Source organism: Citrus clementina, unplaced genomic scaffold (assembly GCF_000493195.1).
Source record: "Citrus clementina cultivar Clemenules unplaced genomic scaffold, Citrus_clementina_v1.0 scaffold_4, whole genome shotgun sequence".
NCBI lineage: Eukaryota > Viridiplantae > Streptophyta > Magnoliopsida > Sapindales > Rutaceae > Citrus > Citrus x clementina.
Window position 1 is genome coordinate 11818162 of NW_006262274.1, and position 23795 is coordinate 11841956.

At 31.5% G+C, this 23795-nt stretch overlaps 4 protein-coding genes across 4 annotated transcripts; 2 read left to right on the forward strand and 2 right to left on the reverse strand.

The window, feature by feature from the left end:
* The first annotated feature begins 3353 nt into the window (after nucleotides 1–3353).
* LOC18044110 (receptor kinase-like protein Xa21) lies at nucleotides 3354–5409 on the forward strand. Its single transcript, XM_006436751.2, has 2 exons — nucleotides 3354–4801; nucleotides 4955–5409. The coding sequence occupies exons 1-2, from the start codon at nucleotides 3415–3417 to the stop codon at nucleotides 5311–5313; spliced, it is 1746 nt and encodes a 581-aa protein (XP_006436814.2). The 5' UTR covers nucleotides 3354–3414; the 3' UTR covers nucleotides 5314–5409.
* Nucleotides 5410–5840: 431 nt separating this feature from the next.
* LOC18044111 (putative pentatricopeptide repeat-containing protein At5g37570) lies at nucleotides 5841–8579 on the forward strand. The gene has a single exon (XM_006436752.2). It carries the CDS (start codon nucleotides 6005–6007, stop codon nucleotides 7928–7930), a length of 1926 nt encoding a protein of 641 aa, XP_006436815.1. The 5' UTR covers nucleotides 5841–6004; the 3' UTR covers nucleotides 7931–8579.
* A 410-nt stretch (nucleotides 8580–8989) lies between these two features.
* LOC18044112 (expansin-like B1) lies at nucleotides 8990–10707 on the reverse strand. Its single transcript, XM_006436753.2, has 5 exons — nucleotides 10500–10707; nucleotides 10309–10415; nucleotides 9729–9910; nucleotides 9391–9523; nucleotides 8990–9279 (listed from the first exon to the last, which is right to left on the reverse strand). The coding sequence occupies exons 1-5, from the start codon at nucleotides 10645–10647 to the stop codon at nucleotides 9076–9078; spliced, it is 774 nt and encodes a 257-aa protein (XP_006436816.1). The 5' UTR covers nucleotides 10648–10707; the 3' UTR covers nucleotides 8990–9075.
* Nucleotides 10708–19083: 8376 nt separating this feature from the next.
* LOC18044113 (ethylene-responsive transcription factor ERF114) lies at nucleotides 19084–21544 on the reverse strand. Its single transcript, XM_006436754.2, is given in 5 exon segments — nucleotides 19084–19231; nucleotides 19297–19411; nucleotides 19851–20046; nucleotides 20049–20141; nucleotides 21518–21544. Coding segments are annotated over 5 exon segments (579 nt in total).
* Between the last annotated feature and the right edge of the window lie 2251 nt (nucleotides 21545–23795).

The window sequence follows — 23795 nt, forward strand, 5'->3', positions numbered from 1 at the left end:
AAACATAACAACGGATCAATCTGCCCTTCTTGCATTCAAACTCCATGTCTCTGATCCTCGTGGTGTCCTAGCAAATAATTGGTCCATATCTTATCCAGTATGCAATTGGGTTGGTATAACTTGTGGTGCTCGTCATCGTAGAGTCATAGCTTTTTATCTTTCAGATATGGGTCTCGGAGGTACCATTCCACCACATTTGGGAAATCTCTCATTTCTAGTATATCTTAATATTAGTCACAACAATTTTCATGGCCATTTGCCCAATGAACTGGGGCAATTACGCCGACTCAGAGTCATTAGTCTTACTAATAATGAATTGATTGGAAGTATTCCATCATGGGTTGGTGCATTATCCAAACTCAGATACTTATTTCTTCAAAATAACAGTTTCATACGTCTTATCCCCGACTCTCTCTTCAACTTATCAAGGCTGCAGAATCTGGACATAATGTACAATATGATTGATGGAAGCATTCCATCGAGGATAGGAAATTTGAGTAGGCTGATGAATCTCAATTTTGGTTATAACAACCTTCAAGGTATGTTTGCTTCCACTTCCATCTCATCTCTTTGAAGCATATTAATTTGCAATTGCTTGCATCCATGACCCGGAATTTATTTACTATATCAATTTTATGTACGTGACTAAAAGTTAAACATAATGAATATTAAAGACATATATTCTTTTGAATTTTAGTGTAAATTTTTGTACAAATATCATTATTACATGTGTGTGTATAGGGAAATTATCGCTGCACCATCTGTGTTTTGCCTTATGTTCATCCAAGTTCCAACCACTACAAATTCTTACATGTTCTCTGCATATTCTTTCTTTTTAAATTTGTATCAATCCGTTAAATAATTTAAACAAAATGATAATTTTATTCATAAATAAATTAAAAGACCATTTTATCTTATTAAAGCTTTGAAAAATAAAAAAAATTATAATTGTTAAAATACCCATCAATTTAATAAAAAAAAATCTCAAATAGAGGTGCTCAGCTGATTTTTATTAAATTTAGATTTTGCAAAAGTTTAATAATTATTTTTATCAAAAAATTATATTTTTACAAAATTTTAATAAAATATAACTGAATTTATTTATTAAAAAATAAATCCCAAAATATTAATAATTTTGGAGATTTTTATTAAATCCCATAATTTTATAATTATTTTTATAATTATAATTTTTATTTTTAATAAAAATTATATTTTGGGATTTATTTTTATTAAATTTAGGGGTATTTTATAATTATAATTTTTTTCATTTTTCAAAAATTTTATAAAATAAAATAATATTTTAATTTATTTGGGGGTAAAATTGTCATGTCATTTTAATTGTTTAACGGTGTTAGTGCAAAAGTGGTTAATTGATAAAAATTTAAAAAGAAAGGTCGTAAAGAGAATATGTTAGAATTTTATGGTGGTAGGATTAACATAAGCCAAAATAGAGGTGGTGCAATAATTATTTCTCATATATATATATATATATATATATTTGTCTTTAATGCTTTTATACAATTTTATGTGTAAACTTTTGTACAAATATCATTATTATATGTGTGTAAAAAATAAGGAAAGGATACACTTTGATAGTACATGATAAAATACATAGTGTTCGAATGTGTGTTTTACTTTATTCATTACTTTAACAGCATAAGGGATTCTATGTAAGATAATGGGGTAAAAGCTCATTTAACTTTTATATATTGAGATTAATGTCCGTCTAGTCTCTGTGTTCTTAAAAGTACTTTAAAATATTCTTGTCGTTAAATTATTAACACCCTTACCGTTAGTTTTTATTTTTTTTTGTTTGCTTTTATAATATTTTTGTCTTACAATAATTTTTTTGACATTAATAAAAAGAGAAAAATCAAATTACCAATTTAACCCTAAAAACTAAAATGGAAACAAAAAGAATATATATTAATTTTTGTAGAACACTCTGCTGATGAGTTAATATATTAATTTTTTAAAAATAATTTCAAAAAAATTGGTAATTTAATTTTTTACAATACTAATTTTTTTGGTTATACATGAGCTTCCACAAAAAACAATAAATGTTCTTTTTTTTTAATTTTGTTTTTTGAGGTTAAATTGTAATTTGATTTTTTATTTTTATTAATGACAAAAATATTTTAAGAATGTAATATTATAAAAATAAGTCAAAAGAAACAAAAAATAATAGTAATGATGTCAATAATTCAACGACATGGATGTTTTGAGGTATTATTAAAAATATAGAAATTAAATGGGCACTAACCCTATAATAAAGAGATTAAATGTGCTTTTACCCTTAGACAATGCATGTACATATAGAATTTGAGATTTGAGTTTCTGTATATTGAAAATTTTAACTAGACTACAAGTAAATTTCACCCGAATCTAGTTCTTGAAGTAGTTTACGTTAAAACTACTAATATGATAAGTAGTCATATGAGACGATACCATTAATTAATTGGTAAGAATTAATTTACTTTAATCTTATAAAGAATTACCAACCAGTTAATTAATGACATATAATTTAGAATAAAATTTAAAATAAAAATTTAGAATATCTATTGACCATAAACCAATGTTTGAAAAATACATAAGTAACTTAGCTAAAGAATAAAAAATAACATTATATAATCTAGGGTATCAGAGATCCAAGCTCGATTGGTGGTCCTCAACCAGTCTTGAATCTCGATCATCAGAAATCTATAAATTAAAATTAGTTAATTTTATTTATTAAAATATCACATTTACCGAAAAACCCAATTAACTCTTAAATTAATGTTGGCATTCTTAGCAGGTGAAATTCCTAAGGAGATTGGCAATCTACATATCCTACAGTATCTAGTTCTTGGTCCCAATAACCGAAGTGGTTCCATTCCACCAACGATCTTCAATATATCAACCATAACACTCATTAATCTATTTGGCAATCAACTCATAGGCCATCTAGCATCAACACTTGGCCAATCACTTCCAAACTTGAGGGTGTTAATTCTAGCACAAAATAAACTTATTGGAACAATTCCCGACTCCATCACCAATGCTTCCAAACTCCAAACACTAGAATTGAGCTTTAACTCATTTTACGGCCATATTCCAAATACATTTGGTAACTTGAGACACCTCCGCAGGCTCCACCTGAAGTCTAATAACTTGACAACCGAATCATCTAGTGAAACGTGGAGTTTTCTCTCTTCTTTGACTAGTTGCAGAAATCTAACAGCGTTGAACTTTGGTTCTAATCCACTACGTGGCACTCTCCCACCATTAATTGGAAATTTCTCTTCTTCTCTTCAATATTTTTATGCATTCGAGTGCCAGCTCGAGGGTAATATTCCTCAAGAAATTGGAAATTTACAGGGCTTGATACTTTTAAGCCTCTATAGCAATGACTTGAAGGGAACTATTCCAACAACGATGGGAAGAATGCAACAGCTGCAAGGTATAGGTCTGGCTGACAACCATTTGCAAGGATCCATTCCCTATGATCTTTGCCAGTTAAAGCGGTTGAATTCATTATCATTGCAGGGTAATAAGCTCAATGGGTCTATACCCACGTGCTTGGCAAGTTTGACATCTCTGAGGGAACTCCGCTTGAACTCCAACAAGCTCACTTCTAGTATTCCATCAGCCTTATGGGCTCTTGAGTACATCTTATATGTAAACTTGTCATCAAATTATTTAACTGGTTCTCTCACTTCGGACATACAAAATATGAAGGTCTTGATAGATTTAGATTTATCAAGAAATCAGTTATCAGGTGATATTCCAAAAACCATTGCTGGTCTCAAAGATCTGACGAATCTATCCTTGGCTGGTAATCAATTTCAAGGTCCTATCCCCGAATCATTTGGCAGTTTGATAAGCTTGGAATCCTTGGATCTCTCTAGTAACAATCTTTCCGAAGGAATTCCTAAGTCATTAGTAGCACTGTCACATCTCAAACAATTCAATGTATCTCACAATAGGCTTGAAGGGGAAATTCCTACTGAGGGGCCTTTTAGAAACTTCTCAGCTCAATCATTTCATTGGAATTATGCACTATGTGGTCCACAAAGACTCCAAGTCCCACCTTGCAAGGAAGATAAGAACAAAGGATTCAAGAAAGTTGCTCTACTTGTGCTGAAATATATTTTTCCTCCGATAATATGCGTTGTACTAATAGCACTTGTCTTTATCTTCTTCCTAAGACGTCGAAACAGGAGTACAAAAAGTCCAGATGATGAAGAATTGTTTTCTCTTGCAACATGGAGAAGAACATCCTACCTAGATCTTGAACGGGCAACTGATGGATTTAATGAATGCAACTTGCTTGGTTCTGGTGGCTTCGGGTCAGTATACAAAGGGATACTTTCTGATGGGACTACTGTTGCAATAAAGATTTTTAATCTGCAACTAGAGCAAGCTTTTAGGAGTTTTAATTCTGAATGTGAAGTCCTGCGAAATGTTCGTCATCGAAATCTCATAAAAATCCTTAGCAGCTGTTGTAATACAAATTTCAAAGCCTTGGTGCTTGAGTTCATGCCTAATGGTAGTCTTGATAAATGGTTGTATTCTCACAACTATTTTCAAGACATCCCCGACAGGTTGAATATAATGATAGATGTGGCACTGGCTCTTGAATATCTCCATCACGGTCATTCAACACCAGTGGTTCATTGTGATTTGAAGCCTAGCAACATTCTCTTGGATGAAAATATGGTTGCACATGTGAGTGACTTTGGCATCTCCAAACTCTTAGGTGAAGGAGATGATTCTGTGATACAGACCATGACAATCGCTACAATTGGTTACATGGCACCAGGTAATATGTTCGGCGTCTAATTTATAATTTTTTTCTCATTTTTCAAGCATAGGCATAGATTCATCGATTATTATTCAAATATTATTAGTTTTTTTTTTCATCATTTATTTTGTGATAGATATCTTTCTGCTAATTTGAAAATGAAAAGTGCAGAATTCGGATCAGAGGGAATTGTGTCATCCAAATGTGATGTTTATAGTTATGGCATTTTATTGCTGGAAACTTTCACGAGAAAAAAGCCTACAGACGAAATGTTCACCGGAGAAATGAATTTAAAGAATTGGGTGAAGGAGTCATTACCTCATGGATTGCCAAAAATTGCTGATGCAAACTTACTACGAGAAGAGAATTTTTTTTCTGCCAGAATGGATTGTTTGTTAAGCATCTTCCATTTAGCATTAGATTGTTGCGCGGAGTTACCGGACCAGAGGTTATATATGAAAGACGCTGCAACGAAACTCAAAAAAATTAGAGACAAGTTTCTGGAAGATGCCAACACATTGCGTCTTTAGAAATCCCCACGAGTCCTCCTCAGAGAAAGGGACGGTGATAACGCAATAAGAATAAACAACAGGTTTAGAAGAATAATCCCATCAATTCTTTCCCATTTCGGATGTTTGTTTCTAGTTTTTATTATCTTTTTCTAAAATTTTTAATGAATGTATTTGAATTGTAATCATATGGATGCAAAAAAAAAAAAAAAAAAAAAAAAAATTTATAAAAATAATACAAATAAAAGATTAAATAAAATAAGATAACTTTATACTTTTTAGTGTAATATAATTACATCGTCCTAAAAATGAAACCATCGGTAATTCAAAATCAGATATTTTTAAAAATTCTCTTATTATTATTCAGAAACGCACATCCATTACTAAAATTATTTAGAGCGTCATCAATAAATACAGAAATGTTGATCTCCTCCCCTTTTCTACCCCCATTGCGATGCCTTTTTTTTTTTTTTGGAACTAAATATAAGAATTCCTGTACGATACGTTTTGTCTGAGCATGAACGAAAATAACTATTAAAAAGAAAAAAAAAAGGAAAAAGAAGAGAGAATTATTCGTTCAGTGTATTCAATTATACATGTTAGTGTAAGTATGAATTTTTTTTTTTTTATTTCACTGAGCAACCCGTAGCATTATTTACTGCTAGCAAAGCTCCCACTAATTCCCGCCAAATTTCATTGCCAGAGCACAGCGATGAGCGTTAGGCTCAAATTCACCAAAACAACAGAAGCATCTCTCTCACTAGACAAATTCATTAAATCCCAGAAAAACCTTCCTAAAACTCCACCAAAACTCTGGGCAAATGAACCAAAACCTAAATTCACGGACACTGACAATCAACGACTGCCAATTGTTGATCTAAGCCACCCCATTTTACAAAAACTTGAATCATGCTCAACAGTCAAAGAATTCCATCAAATCCACACCCAGCTCCTAGTCTCAGGCCTCTCTCAAGACTCTTTTGCCGCGAGCCGAGTCTTAAAGAAGCTTTGCACTTCTTTAAGCTCCGTGTCTCTATCTGTTTTGTTCTTTGATGGTATTCAAGAACCTGATGCTTTCATGTGTAATACTATAATGAAGAGTTTTTTGATGTTGAATGACCCTTTTGGTGCTTTGAGCTTTTATTATGAGAAAATGATGGCCAAATTTGTTGAGCATAATCATTATACGTTTCCGTTGTTAGGGAAGGTTTGTGCTGGGATTAGGTCTTTGAGAGAAGGTAAAAAGGTTCACGCCCGGATTGTGAAATGTGGGTTTGAGTTGGATCTGTTTGTAAGGAACTCTTTTATTCATATGTATTCGGTTTGTGGGGAAGTTTTGGATGCGAGGACAGTGTTTGATGATGGGCCTGTGTGGGACTTGGTGACTTGGAATTCGATGATTGATGGGTACGTGAAGAATAGGGAAGTTGGCTTTGCGCGTGAACTATTTGATTTCATGCCTGAGAGAGATATTTTTACTTGGAATTCTATGATTTCAGGGTATGTGGATGTTGGCGACATGGAAGCAGCCAATGGCTTGTTTGATTTGATGCCATTTAGGGATGTTGTTTCTTGGAATTGTATGATTGACGGTTATGCCAAAATAGGAAATGTTACATCAGCTCGTAATTGTTTTGATAGGATGTCTATGAGGAATGTGGTTTCTTGGAATATATTATTGGCTCTTTATGTGCGGTGTAAGGATTATTGCGAGTGTTTGAGATTGTTTGATAGGATGATAAGAGGGGACGCCAGGCCAAATGAGGCTTCTCTTATGAGTGTCTTGACTGCGTGCGCAAATATGGGGGCAATTGATATAGGTCAATGGATTCATTCATATATACAGAAGTGTAGGATTAAACCTGATGTGTTACTATCAACTTCTCTCTTGACAATGTATGCAAAATGTGGGGTGATGGATTTGGCAAGAAATGTTTTTGATAATATGACTGAGAAAAATGTTGTGTCGTGGAACTCTATGATAATGGGATATGGTATGCATGGGCAAGGAGAGAAAGCCTTAGAAATGTTCATGGAGATGGAAAAGAGAGGTCCAACGCCCAATGATGCCACTTTCATTTGTGTTTTATCGGCATGTACACATGCAGGTATGGTATTGGAGGGTTGGTGGTACTTTGATCTTATGCAACGAATTTACAAGATAGAGCCAAAGGTGGAGCACTACGGTTGCATGGTTGATCTTCTTGGCCGTGCTGGTTTGATGAGAGATTCAGAAGAGCTGGTTAGTAAGTTGCCAATGGAAGCAGGGCCAGCCTTATGGGGAGCTTTACTTTCTGCTTGCAGTACACACTCAAATTCAGAGCTTGGGAAGATTGTGGCACAGCATCTAATGGAATTGGAACCAAGAGATCCTGGGCCATATGTGTTGTTATCTAACATTTATGCCTCAGAAGGGAAATGGGATGAAGTTGAAAATCTGAGAAGGATAATGAAGGAAAAGGAACTAGAGAAAGCTGTTGGCTCCAGCTTGGTTCACCCAGGTGAATTTGCATCTGAATCTATTGTGGAGAATTGCCCACCGCATCGGAAATGCATTGTTTACTCAATGTTGGGTGAGATAGGTGCGCAGATGAAAATGTGTCGCAGAGATGTTGCGAGTCAGATAAGTATACAATGACATAGAAATTGTTCACAAAAGCTTGTCTCTCAATTGTGCAAATGTACATTTCTGCTATGCATTCTGGGGAAGGGAACTTTGTAGCTGGTTTAAGTCGATGATGCTAAAGGGAAGAGAGTAAATATTTGAAGGATACAAACATAAGGCAGTGGCGAAGAACTCCATGGCACAGCTGAAGAATTGTGCTTTAACCCAAGAGTTCGAGATCAATGTCAGAGGTGTGTTGATTCCGCACTCCAAATTTATTTATTTTTGATGTACGTACCATGTACTGATACATTCATTGTGCTTTACATGTTTCGTGTTGTTTATTATACAATTATCCTAATGCTTATCCTAAATTTAGTGGTATCTCTCTTTCATTGCCTGCTGGGATGTCTTCATTGTAAGGAGAAACTCAAACTAGTTTGTATTGGATACCTTGTTCATACATAGCAATATATGTATCAAATTGTAATGATCAATCCTGTAGTGCCAGTCCATTCTGATTGAACTTTTGTCTTCAAGTTACCAACATTCAACCTTTTTAGTTGTAGTTTGATGATGCACTTCTGTGTTCTGACCAAGTGCAACACAGATTGTCGAAAGAGTGGAGACCATTGTATAAAGGTGCAAGGGGTTTCTGATATTTACTTTGATCATGGTTAGCAGTTACCTCCTCAATAGTCCAATATGACAGCATTTTTTTTTTTTAAGACAAGACAAGGCAAGGAAATTTTATTGTAGCCTTGGGACGAAGTCGGCCTTACCCCTTAAAAGTATGTATAATATTGAAATTTGAAATATTATTATTAGCCAACAAATACAATGATTACATGAATTTTCTGTTTTTCATATCACATGCCGATCACTCTATTGAAATTAATGTTTTAATCAACAAATAAACACAACATGCATAAAAAAAGAAACATTACATAACAGTATAAAAGGAAATTTATTTGGAACAAACAAATATTAATTCTGTCAATATTAGCTCTATATATATGTTTCAATCAGGATCTTTGACTATATTAAAATTAACATAAATTTTAATATAATATATTTTGGTATTGAAAATCTTTGTTTTTTTTTTATTTATCTTTGATTTTAACATGGTCAGTAATTTCTGATTGGAAACTCACTATATATATATATATTTAATGAGATCAGTTGACTTGAACTCCGGTGTCATATGTTTCTCCGGCTTTCCAGTCTTGTGGTATGTTATTAACAGGAACAACCCACGACTCATCGTCTCCATCTTCATCGCTAAAAAACATCCTCAAAGACAACGGACCGCTCGGCGGCGACGTGGTTGTCCATACCGCTCCATGACTCCTATCCAGAAGCTTGCACGCAAAGTTCTTAGTCTGCAAATATTTACGCAACAAATCCAAATTTATAAGCAATTAATTAGTAATTTCGTCAATAATAAAGCATTAATTAATTAATTGAAGGACATTTTGTTTTCAATTAATTACCTCACAGAGCTGCACAGCAGTGATATCCTTTTTGCCTTGTTGATACCATATGACAAATCCCAAATAATGAGGATAGTCGCTTTTCTCATCGATCTTTATTGTGATATTTTTGTACGGGTAGCTGCACGAAACACTGTTGCACGCATGCACATAGAAATTTAATAAGTTTCCCATTAATTAGTTATACAGCTCATCTATAATATAAGTACGGACGTCGGATGTTATAAAATTCAGATTTGAACTGTAATTAAAATTGTACTACTCTGTAAAATTATAGTAGCTTATATTTAGACAACCGGACCTGAGCATCATTTCTCACATGGACTAGCCTTACATACCGTCTATATTCAACATCCACAACACCATGTGCTAACAGAGCTGCTGCCGCGTCGGTGGTTTGAGCCATTCGGCCGAAGGCTCGCCTGCTCAAAATAAAGTCGGTATTGGGACCCCAGCCTGAATCCGTAATCACTACCGTTGCTCCTCTGTCTGAGCAATAGTAGCTGTTCAAACACCTAACCTGTTGTGATCATTGAAACACAAATATATTATAAACAGAAATTATGACAATATGATTAAAAATAATAATCACATATATCCAATATGCTGGTAAGTTTGAAATTACATAAAATAGTTACGCATTTAACTCAAACGGTAAGGATTAAAAGAGCATTTGCCCCAGCTAAGCATACAAGACGGAAAACTGAAAAAAAGAAACAATGACTGTTTGAAAATTTTGTTTGGTTGCATTTGAAAAATAATATTTAGACAGAAAAGAATTGACAAAAGCAAGGTTAAAACCGGTGCCGGTTTACTCATTTAATTGAAAACAAGCTAAACCAGCATTGGCTTTACCCTGTTTCCGTCGGTGCTCAATTAGCACTTTGTCTCTCAGGCATTTTGGTTGGATATATGTACCTGGTAGCAAGCGCCACAGCCAAGACCATTACGATAGAGACCAGATGCGGCCGATACATCTCCACCGTTGATTGTTGCTCCAAACGAACCAAACCCACAAGCACCAGCTGCATGCACCTCGTGAGAATTAATTGCGTAATTAACAACAAAATAATCTTATTAATTATTTTATCATTATTTAATTAACTTACAATCAGTTCCTTGTTCATCGGAATTTGGGTAGTGAGCTGCTCGAGATCGAATGAAACAGTCGGGACATGTTTCAGCCTCGGCTGCCAGAGCTTGCATAATACATAGAGTTGCTAAAAGGAGCATTAAGGATTTGAGAGAAAGAGCCATTAACTTTTAGGGGAAAAAGGAGACGATAACTAATTCAGTGGAAAGCTTAGAGGAATTGAATTTGGTATGATTGAATATGCATGAAGTGAACGAGGTCTGTAGTATTTATAATGAATTTGCAGCCCCCAAGTTTGGTGAACTTTTTGCCAAATTTGACATTCTTTCTAGATATTATTTTTATTTTAAACTACTAGTGGAATTCTATCAGGATTACAATATTTTCCAATAGGCCTAGCTAAATAGAATTACTCATTTTGGAAATGTGAACAATTCCTCCAGTTTGACAATTCAAACTTTGATTAATTTATTACAATTTTCCTTCCGCTGTAAACATTTTCACCGTTTTGCTAGCAGAAGTTCATATAGGTAAATATTAATTCTAGTGTGAAAGAATATTATCCGTAAAAATCAAATTCAAACTCCCAAGTCTCATAATTTTATCCACAAAAAGTCTATATGCATATTAATGAATTTATGGTTGTTTCAAACAATATTTCTATTTTTTTTATTGATATTTGTTCATGTCAAAAGCATATTTGCAGATGTGAGCAGCGTAATGCCAAACAACAAAATTTTAGGATATAAAATTTGAATTGAATTAGTGATGTGACAGATATGTGTATATATTGTCAGTTTCTAACTTACTGAAATCAATCTATAATGTTTATCCTTCTATTACCTTCATAATATTTAATAACCACTTTGCTCCAAAGATTTAAAAGAAAATAGGGATAAATGAGTCATTTACTTGATATTTGATTTTGAAAATATTAAATATACTATTTTAGAAAAATTTAAAAAATAATAGAAAGTACAAGAAAAAAATATTACTATTAATTTTTTTATTCATATTGAAACTTATATTTCTTATTTTTAGTACTTAAATTTTTTATTTTAATTTCAATTTATGTGATTTATTCAATTTTTAATAAATATGAATAAAAGTGTATTGAAAATACGGATATATTAAAAAATAAATTAAGTGATATTTATTAATTTTAATAAGAAAAAACTAACAATCTCCATATGTACATATTTATGTATGTATGTATATGTATTTGTGTGTATAACTTGTCAGTCTACGAGACAATAATTGCTAACATATTAGTTGAGATACAAATTTTTTGTAGTTATTAGCCTGTATTATAGACATAGATTGTGCAGTAAATTTTAAAACTTGACCCAACATTAATTAGCATTAACATTAATTAAGTATCACAACAAATAGAGATTGAAAATATTCTTGATTCATTGGCACCTGACCTTGTCACTGTTGAATATGCAGGTTGAGTACTTTGAATGCGGAATTCAACGATGAGTCTTGCTTGAGATTAGAATAAGAATATTGGGGGGACAGTTAGGTTCTCTAGCATTAGCAGACTGTAGATTAGGCATCTTATTGATCATCGCGTTCAGTTCCCACTAGTTCGTGAAATGAATGTGACCACACGGACACAGGCTGCAGAATCCTGGAAAGTGAAAGGAAAGCACCCACATTTCAACAAAAGTTTGCTAGTTGTGTTCTATGTATATATATATTTATCAACGATGTGCGTGAAAGCAACAGTATGAATTAATGACATGAGGAGCCCATGGCCATGGATAGCTTTGTAGAGATTGAAAGCTTTTATTTATAGAATTATTAAACTAATTGAAATTAAATATATTAGAAGCCTCCTCGGTTGTTGCTCAGCTATACGTGGCTTTGCATCCGCGGTCATGTAAGTTCGAGCGATAAAGCGTTGTGTTTAAGTGGGTGATGATATCTTAATCCTATAGTTTTTATTAACAAGATAGATAGATATATATATATATATGAAGCCATTCTTTATTTGAGAACCCAATCACTGCACACAGCTGAGCCGATTAATATAAAACATTGTATATCAATTTGTTTTTGTATATCAACAGAAGCATCTTCATAATTTTTGGCTAAGCTGACTAGAAATTTTGTTGACAGTCGATTCTGATATCTGAAGAAGAGGCGCATAGATTGTGCCAACTTTGACTGCCATGAAGAGTACAGTTTAGCCACATCAGCCATGACATGGAAACCATTATAGCTGGAGCAAGCAGAGGACCACATAAAAAAAGTTAAAAATGTCAGATTTTTTTAATCTATCAAATAAAACTTCATAAAGTTGATAGTCCATTATCTAGATAGTTGATTCCTTTTAAGGGAAGCAAGTTGGTATGTGGTGGCGTGCAGCGTGTGCTTATGAATTATGAGGATGTAGATAATATATTGAAGTTGACACCTGATAGTTCATTAGCTAGTATTTGTTATATATTGTCTGTAGGGCAATATATCTACCTTTATGTGGAGTTTTGCGAATAGTATTCTAAGAGTGTGTTTGGGATATGAGATTATTAATTATGGGATATTAAAACATTGTTCGCATTAGTTTAATACTAATATCATGTTTGGAAAGAATTTGTAAGGTATGCAAATTAATATTTTGCATTTGCTTTTTTTTTTTATAATAATAATAGATAAATATAATTTTTTAATTTAATATGATATTATATAATATTAATTTTTATTTTATTTTATTTTATATCATAATTATTAATATAAATTAATAAATTAATAATTTATTATTCATATTTTAATTTTTATTATATTAAAAATATAACTAAATAATTTATTATTTAATTATATAATAATGAATATATAAAATTGATTAATATTTAATAAGTTAATATAACTAACAATAAGTACTCAAATAATATATAAAAATAAATATAAAATTATAATCTAGTAATTAATATATAAAAATTGATTATTATTTAATAATTTAATATAACTAATAATAAATATTTATATATGAATAAATTTAAATAATATTAATTTAAAATTAATACCAATAAAATAATAATATGAAATATTATTACATTATGATATTATTTAGAGATTATTTGATTAAATTATTTACTTCAATCTTTATTTCATAGGTTATATGTTTATAAAATATTGAAAAATAAATCTTATATTGTCAAGAATATAAGGCTATAAGCTTTGATCTTTATGAAAAATTATGATATTTTTTAACATTTATGCTAAAAAATAATGTTAAATTTCTAAAATTTAAGACTTCTATATTGAGTATTTCTCTAGGTACTAATAAATATTATTTTCTAAATATATAATTTAAGTTAATCACAAAAACAATTAATATAGCACAGTGTAGCATCAAACGTTGTACAACATTATTATAATAAAGTGTTAATGCAATACAATATAATATAATACATTGTGCCAAACGCATCGTAATGGTATTACTAATATTCACTTCATTGGATTTATGTTTGCTGTGGTTAGTGTTAAGAAAAATTATTCCACAGCTGAAAATTAAGAATAGTTTTTGAGTAGGACTATTAACTTAAGGCAATTCTCAATTCAATTATGAGTTAATTTTTTAATATGAGTTAGGATTTTTATAGTATAAGAATTAATTAGTACTCCTATACAAGTAGGAGATCGACCTCCTCCACATCACAAGACTGATTAAAAAAAAATCACATTAATTAAGAATAATAAATAAGCTAAGAATAGCAATAACCTTCAAATCTTAGCTTTTGAGTAGGAATGACCTAGTTTTTTTTAGTAAGAATTATGTTATATTGACTTCTTTTCATTGGCGGTAGATGGCGCGGGTAGACGGCGCCGGTAGGTACGGACGATGGATATCAGCAACTTACTATTGCTGGTGGTGCCTAATATGGTTGCTGGTTAGCTTTTTAATGATTATAAATAAATTAAATAAGATTTGAAAAAAAATTAAGTTGTTATGCGGGAGATGGATTCCCACGTGTCGAGCATATGGAACTGGAAGCACAACATGGATCTCCATGTGTCACGATCAAGCATATATCTACACAAGATTGATCTCCATTAATCATGCGTTTACTAGAATTTAGATCTTCTTAAGGCACATGAGCGATAACATGCTAAGACCATTGAATTGCCAACAATATAAGTCGCATAGGTTTCTTGACATATGAATTAATAAGAAGGGTGGGATATTTACATTTTGCTATTCGTATAAGCTCGCCACTTTTGAAAAGTACTTAGAGCAAGTTCATGTAAATTTTAATAAATATAAATTGATAAAAATATTTTTACAATTAATCAATTAAGTCCTTTTTATAATTTTGTTTTCATTTAAATTTCTTTAACCATCTTTGACTATTATAGTTGCTTTAACATAAGTTTTACTTTACTATTTTATCCTTATGACATATAATGATCCAATTTTCATAATAAATATGTGTTCTTGCATCAATAGCTTATCTATTTAATTTTTTCATCAATTATCTAATTTTTTAAAATGAAATCTGATAATTTTCAATACCTTACATATAAGTTACATAAATTTAACAGCCCGATAATTTAAATAATTATTGTACCATAAAGACATTGTGTTAATTAGTTTAATTAAAAATTCATAATCATACTCATAAGTAGAATTGGCACATCTTTCAGCAAAAATGAATTTTGTATAAAATAAAAAATTATAAATTTTTGGTACTTTTACCATATAAGGTTAGAATAATCAATTTAAGTTTGGGCTAAAGCAGTCTTAAAAGTAATTAAATAAAAAAAATTTAAGTCATAAAAAATAAATTATGATAGATTTAATTAATTAATCACCAAAATTATTCTTTATTTAAATTTTTAAAATAATATAAATTTTTTGTGATTATTTTCTAGTAGTCAAGAAGGTTATAGGGTAGAAATATTACCACCATAGTGAAAAAGGCACAAATCCTCTAGCCTATTTATCTTAGCTCCCCACGACTTTAGTTAAATTATTATTTCTTACGCACTTTCTATACTTGTACATGTCTCATTTATGTATAGTGAGTAAATAATACAGGGACAAAAAAATATGGCAGTTCTAGTTTAGAGTTTAGCAAATAAAATAATGAAAATAGAAGCGGGGTTATCTGTAGCAGCAAAATAAAAATAAAAGTATTATGAACATCAATTTTTATTACAATAATTTTAAGCAACTAAACTACGTAAGCACTATGTCAATTTATTATTGAGGAAAAAATAAACCGTGATAATTAATTTTAATTTGTCACAGGCTCACAGCTTCCTCCCTGAGTAAGGCAGCAGCGGGACTGCGATTGATTAAATTCATTTGAGGATCAAAACTGTGATATACACATTTTCTCACTTAAATATAGTAAAATTTATTTTTAATTAATAAGTCCCCTTAATTATTTTCATATTTAATTCTAAGGAATGATGATATAAGTAATGACATAAGAAATGATGACATAAGCAATGGCATAAATGATGATATAAAAGAAGTTTGTAAAGAAAGATAAGAATTCTAGAATTTAATAAGGTATTTATGAAGGATAATCTCAGCCATTGATCAAGAGTTATGGTGAAAAAATCCTAACTATCCATTAGCCTTAAGAAATCCTATAAATACCTCCTACTTCCTTTCATTTTCAATGCAATCTAGAAATTACATTTTCTTCTATTTTAAGTCATAACATCAAGAGTAGAGAAATCCTCAATTTAGAAAGATCTAGAAAAGTCAAGTTCAAGAGGTAAGTAACACTTCAATTGCAATGGAGGGACAAAATTCTTTTTCATACTTAACTTCAGTTTTAACCATTCCTTTATGTTGTGATGGCCATTATGATGTGATTAGTTATAATCTAAATTATTATATGGTTGGCTATGCCGCTTAATCTATGATACTTAATTACATTATGGTCGGCTCTACCGCTTAATCTATGATACTCAGTTACGTTATGGTCGGCTCTGCCGCCTAATCTATGATACTTAATTATATTATGGTCGGCTTTGTCGCCTAATCTATGATACTTAGTTCTGTTATGGTCGGCTCTACCGCCTAATCTGTTATACTTATACTTAATTATGCTATGGTTGACTATGCCGCCTGTATTAAAGAATCTTGTTCTTAAATAGTGTTGTGTGTTGATTCTGTTATGCATCTAGGAACTTCAAATGTTATGACATAAGTTGCATTGGATACATGCATATCATGTATTACATTATGAAGAAGATATTTCAGAAAATGAATTTATGAAAAATAGGTGGTTGCACTACCAGGTGGCAAAGTTTCTAAGGAGGGCAAGCCCTCAAAGCTAAGTAAAAAGAAACATTTTGGCCCTCAAAGCTAAGTAAAAAGAAACATTTTGGCGACGACGATACGTAAAGCCCAAAAAATCAACTAATGAGACCCAAGGGCATATTGTTTAAAGAGTAAAAGTGCCAGCCTTATAGTGCAACATATCTAGGGCCCTTATGAAGTTGTTTTGTATTTTCTAAGTTTCTTTTAAAAAAAAAAAAACTTCATATATATGCATAATAAGTTATACATGCATCCAAGTGTTATCTTACTAGGCATTAACTCATAAAGTCCTTATATTGTAGGTAACAATGAATAGAGTAAGCTGGCGCCAAGTCCTAACCAAGACGAAGTGTATATGAACATAACAGATCTTGGGATTTTATGATGGGCCCAGCTTTGTTTTAATCACAAATAAGTATCCTAGTTTTGTGTAATAATTAAAGTTTTGAAATATGCGAAGGAATCTCTATATGACTCCTACTAAGAAAGTTTTGGTTGTTTTGCAAAACTACTTTTAGAATTCGTATTTCTATTAAAAGTATAGTGTTTTTAATTAAATTTTTAAATAAATATTTTAGTGGAGTGTTAAAAAAACTTTATCCTTTGTTCCATATAATGAAAGCCTTAGAAAACTAGAACCCAAGAAGGAAAAGAAAACAATCGCGCTATTAAGAAATAATCACAATTAATCCATCTTATAATGTATTGTAATTAGTAAAAGTTCACCGTGGTTTCAAAACTAGTTCAATTTAATTAAGAACGCAGCTTAAGCTTTAGAATTAAGATACTGATCAGCTTAGTACATTTGCTTTTGAGATCAAATTAGGTTTATTAATATTAGTAGAGAAAATACGAGGATAGAGAGTAAAAAATAATTAATGATATATTCTGGGCCACTAATTGTTTTTTTTTGGTATTAAAAAACTAGAAATCAGCATTTAGTTTCCATTAATTTTATTGGTACTAGCGACCTAAAATATTTAACATAAATGTGATGACTAATTTTAGTACTTGACGTCTTCATTTATATCTGATGAAAAGAACAAAGCACGTGGGATATCTTTCAAGAAATTTACAAAAACTATCTTAGATAGGTTAAAGTCTTTCTAATTAAGTTCAAGTTTGTTGATGCTATATAATAATCTTGAGATTAAACTCTGTTAACGTCAAAACTCAAGTGAAACTTCCTGTCGGCAATCGGGACATCCCGATCCGGATTGGTCAATTTTGATTCCGACCGACGAGGGACCATAAAGTCGTGGAAACTCAAGCAGTCAGGTCATGTTCGCTGCAAACATGCATATATCAATAGCATCATAACTTTTTGATTTTTATAGTTAATGGTTAGATTACACCTTTACATTATGCCTGGCCATCTTATTGAGCATTCTTAGCTTTCTGTCTCAGGAACTTTGCGAGTTTATATTGGAAAATAAAAACTGGTAAAGAGAAATCAAGTTTCGAGAACTTCTCTTTTCTATAGAGAAATTATGTGATTTAAAAATCTAAGATGATAGGTAAAGATGAAAAATAAATAAATAAAATAAAATAAAAATAAAAATAAATAATAGCTGTGATAGATAGACTAAGAGTTGATCAGACAAAAGTTAGTTAGGAAAGAGAGGAAAAAATAGAAGAAAAAATAGAAAGGATTCACTTGTAAGGAAAATTGAACTTGAAACATTGACGATGATACTATATTAGAGAAACCACTTAACTCAAAAGCTTAGGTTGATATTAAGCCCCAACAATAGTATTAAAGATAAGTTTTAACAACATGCATGCATAACCAATAAATTTGAGATAAGATTAGGTTTATGTAGTCTCAATTAGTATATAATTTGTTGCGGTGATCATCATCATATATATAGATGCTTGAGTGTCTACTAACCTTTGAAATAATCTTGATAACTAAGTTTTTGTGCATCAAAGTTTATATACAACATAATAAAACGGTTACAAGTTAAATTTGAATGCTGTAAGTGAGAAAAGGAAAGAGTTGTAACACACTTGGGTCAAATGCTTCTTTATACACATACGCACACTAGATATTTCCTCGGGTATGGCTAGGAACTTTTGACACAGCTGAAGCAGCAGCACTGGCTTATGATGGAGCAGCTCTTAGGTTCAAAGGAAGCAAAGCCAAGCTGAACTTCCCAGAAAGAGTTCAATCTAATCTCACGACTCACCGTTATCAAGATCATTATTATCATGCTGCGGCCGCCACAACTTCACAGCAAGTTTCTAGTCCTCATCCTACTCCTCGTCCTCTGCCACTAACTCAAGAGGTAATGTATCTGAATCTTTTTCAGTATCAGCAAGCAAAACCAGTATGATAATAATGATCTTGATAACAGTGAGTCGTGAGATTAGCTGGAACTCTTTCTGGGAAGTTCAGTGTGGCTTTGCTTCCTTTGAACCTAAGAGCTGCTCCATCGTAAGCAAGTGCTGCTGCTTCAGCTCCGTCAAAAGTTCCTAGCATACCCGTGCTGCCTTCTCTGGATCATGAATCTCCGCTGCTTCAGCTGTGTCAAAAGTTCCTAGCCATACCCGTGCTGCCTTCTTTGGATCACGAATCTCTGCTGCCCTTTTGCCCCATGGCCTTTGCCTCACTCCTCTGTAGTGCCTTCTCCTCACTTTCCCTTCACAGTATATATATATATAGAATATCCTTAGTGTGTTTATTAAAGAAACCACTCAATAGGAGAAAAATAAATAAATGCAAGTACAAGAAATATGATTTTGAAACGTAAGCTTGCTATCATACAACAATCATAGTAATATCAATATCTGTTTAATTTAACCCACATAGTTAAGTAGTGAAAGATTATGAAAATGCCGCTATAAAATGTTATTTAAACATTACGAAAAATGGTAAAAATTGCACTACATAGACAAGGATTCAATGCTGATATGGTTTTTGGCTGAGATCAATGGTTGTTAAGGAAGAAAAAGGAAATAATTATAAAAATAAAAATAAATCCTAACCATTGATCGGTCCAATACTCAATACAAAACCACCTCATCTTTAAGTCCTACTTGTTTCTATATATCCAAATAAATTTTGTCATATGCACATACCTTGATCCTCGACGCGTTGAGATAGGTCTCGTTCAGATGTGTTGGGAGAAGAAGTGGTGAAATTAGGGTTTTGAGAGAGTTGAAGACTAGTTGGGCTATTTTGGGTATTCCCAATAACTTGAGAAAGGGCTGAAACCATAGCAGACATGTCTTGTTGGGATCTGGCTGAGAACACTGGAAATGACAAATGATCTTCTCCTCTTTCTCCTTCGATTCATCGGATGAAAGGGGCCTCTTCCATGTTTTCGATCCACTTTTGATCCCCTTGTTAATAGTTTCAAACAACCCTTTCTGCTAGCTAGAACATGCAATTAATAATAAATAACAACACTTAAATTTCAGAATCACCAAATTAAGCAACACATGAAGACTAAAATTATGGTATCAGGACCAAGATCAAGAAGACGCACAAAGACAGACTATGGAAACGAAGGGACAGTAATGATGTATGACTAAATAAGGAATAAAAGAAGGTAGTTTTTTTCTGTAGCTACTTGAAAATTTATTGGCTAGTGTGAACGGAGAGGAAATATCTAGTGTGCGTATATGTATAAAGAAACATTTGACCCAAGTGTGTTACAACTCTTTCCTTTCCTCACTTATAGCATTCAAATTTAACTTGTGACCGTTTTATTATGTTGTGTAGAAACGTTGATGCACAAAAACTTAGTTGTCAAGATTATTTCAAAGGTTAGTAGAGACTCAAGCATCTATATATGATGATCACCGCAACAAATTATATACTGATTGAGACACAAACCTAATCTTATCTCAAATTTATTGGTTATGCATGCATAGTGTTAAAACTTATCTTTAATATTATTGTTGGGGTTTAATATCAATCTAAGCTTTTGAATTAAGTGGTTTCTTTAATATAGTATCATCGTCAATGTTTCAAGTTCAATTTTCCCTACAAGTGAATCCTTTCTATTTTCTCTTCAATTTTTTCCTCTCTTTCCTAACTAGCTTTTGTATGATCAAGTCTTAGGCTCCGTTTGGTACAGCTTATTAAATAGAGCTTATAACAGTAGAGCTTATAGCAGTAGAATTTATACCAATAGAGCTTTTGGACAAAAAGTCATTGGGTGTTTGGTTGTCAATAAAAAAAGCACTTTTGAACCATTAAACTGTGTGATATTTTTTATATTATCTATTTTTAGAAAAGCTCTATAACCTCTACTCCCAAAAGCTCAAATTTTGGGCTTTTGCTAGTAGAGGTAAATTAGCTTATTTAAGCTAAAAAAACTCTACTAAAAAAATAACCAAACACCATAAAAATTTTAAAAAAGTGCTTATACGATTAAATAAGCACTTATAGCTCTTAAATAAGCCATACCAAACAGGCACTAGTCTATATATGACAGCTATTATTTATTTTTATTTTATTTTATTTATTTATTTATTTTTCATCTTTACCTATCATCTTAGACTTTTAAATCACATAATTTCTCTGCAACATAGAAAAGAGAAGTCCTCGAAACTCATTTTTTCTTTACCAGTTTTTATTTTCCAATATAAACTCATAAAGTTCCTGAGACAGAAAGGTAAGAATGCTCAATAAGATGGCCATGCATAATGGAATGGTGTAATCTAAGCATTAACTATAAAAATAAAAAAGTTATGATGCTATTAATATCTAGTATGTTTCATGCATGTTTGCAGCGAACATGACCTGATGGCTTGAGTTTCCACATCATTTTATGGTCCCTCGTGCAGGGGCGAACACATAGCTTTATATTACCCCGTTAAACTAAAATTTTATATTTTAAAATAAACATAAGTATTTATAAGTAAAAATTAGTTTATTAAATAAGAGACATGAAAAACCCTATAAATATGTTGATGAGCATAATATATATACATATTTTATCTTTTATTATATAATTGCTAGTTTTTTTATTTTTTATTTTTAATTAATTAAATTTTTTTATTAAATAGGGAATTAATTTGAAATTATGGATGAAAAGGGCATAAAAAAACTCAATTTCGGAAGCATTAAAGATTAATTAATTTATGGAAGCAATTAGACATAGTAGAAATCAAGCCAGAGAAAGTGGTTTTAGCCTTAAAAGTAGGTAGCACGTGAGAAGAAATTGCATGGCATTGTAATATATGGAAAGCAATTTAAAGGGACCCGCACTTGGCTTTCATAAGTGGAAAAAGGGATCCTAATGCAATTCGAAACACATGAGTGAAACAAAACAAATTAAAGGCCAAGCCTTTCGGCTTTAGAATTGAAAAGGTGGGCCCATTTTGAAGACTATATAAGCAAGCTTTCGGCTTTTGGACCGAGAGAGGGGGAAGCCGCCAGAGAGGAAGAAAAAGCAGGTAGAGAATAGAGAGCAGCTACAGCAGGAGCAATTTAATTCTCCATAGCTAGTTTTATTTGCTTTGTTGTTATTTAAGTATGTCTACCTAATTTTTTTATATTAAGGTTAAGAATGAAGTCCTATTTAATAAAATAATTATTTTTTTATTTAATTAATTTCCTATATGCGTGCTTTGATGATTATGGTTTTTGTTTCACATAATTAGTTGGGTGTTGTTAAAATATTTTCATCAATTTTGTCATGCATTATTGATTGTTAACATTAATATTCGATAAAATTTATGCTTGGATCTATAAAGTTTATACATCATTATCTTTAATTTTGTGTCTTTCATTAAATTATTTACACAAAGTGCTTAAGAAAATTTTGACTATTTGTTATTCAATATGTTTACATGGGATTCTTAGATATCATACTATTAAGCAGAAAAATAAAACATACACAAGATTAATTTTAATTGGGCTTAATTGTTATATCCATGAGATGACAGAGATTGATTTCAAGTTGTTACTCTAAAATTGAGGATTCATTAATATTTAGATAATTACTAGTTGAATAGTGGTGGATTCTGAAATCTTGTTAATTTTTATCTTATTGAATTCTCCTTTGTTTTAATTGTTTTCTTAGTTTAATTGGTTTAATTTTATTAAAAACTCAATTTGCTCAACTAGGTTTGGATTAATATTAATTTTAGATTTAAATTAGACTTTTCAATTTATAACAATCCATGTGAGTTCGACCTTGTTACCACTATTCTATCTCTAGATTCGTGCACTTGCGAGTATATTAAAATTTTTCACAACAAGTTTTTTGCCCCGTTGCCGGAGATTGTACTAGAAAGTCAGTTTAATTTAGGTTAATTTGATTCTTCCACTATTTATAATTTAGGTTGTCTTTGATTTTTTTTAATAAAAAAACACAATACTTTTTTATTTTTCTTTAAATTCAATGTTTGGTTGTTTGATTTCTTTTAAATTTTGTTTATTTTTATTATTATTTTATTATTTTTTTCTTTGTCTAGTTAGTTTATGAGTGTTTGGAAACGCGATTCAACAAATCGTTTCGTCAAAAGAGAGTAAAAAATTGATAGTAGTCGAGATAGTTCTTCAGAATTAATGGATGACCCAAATAGACTATTGCCAATACTTCCACCAGTGCAAGCAAAGAAAATCCTTAGAGAATATTTTTCACCACTTGCAACCAACCAACCATCTTGTATTATGTTGCCACAAACTATAGCGACACACTTTGAACTTAAGTTCTTTGTCATTCAACTTTTACTATCTTTCCATGGCTTAGAGAGAGAGAGGATCCATATTTGCACATTAAGGAATTTCTTGACATATGCTCTACATTCTGTTTTCAAAATTTTAATGATGAGTCAATTAGGCTTCGTATATTCCCTTTCTCATTAAAAGGCAAAGCGAAAGCTTGATTGAATTCACTTCCTGCTGAGTCTATTACTATGTGGGATGAATTAAGTAACAAGTTCCTCACCAAGTTTTTTCCTATGTCTAAAACAAACGCCCTTAGGAGAGAGATAAGTGATTTTTATCAAAGAGAGGGTGAACAATTTTACAAGTGTTGGGAAAGATTTAATGATTTACTGTTCAAG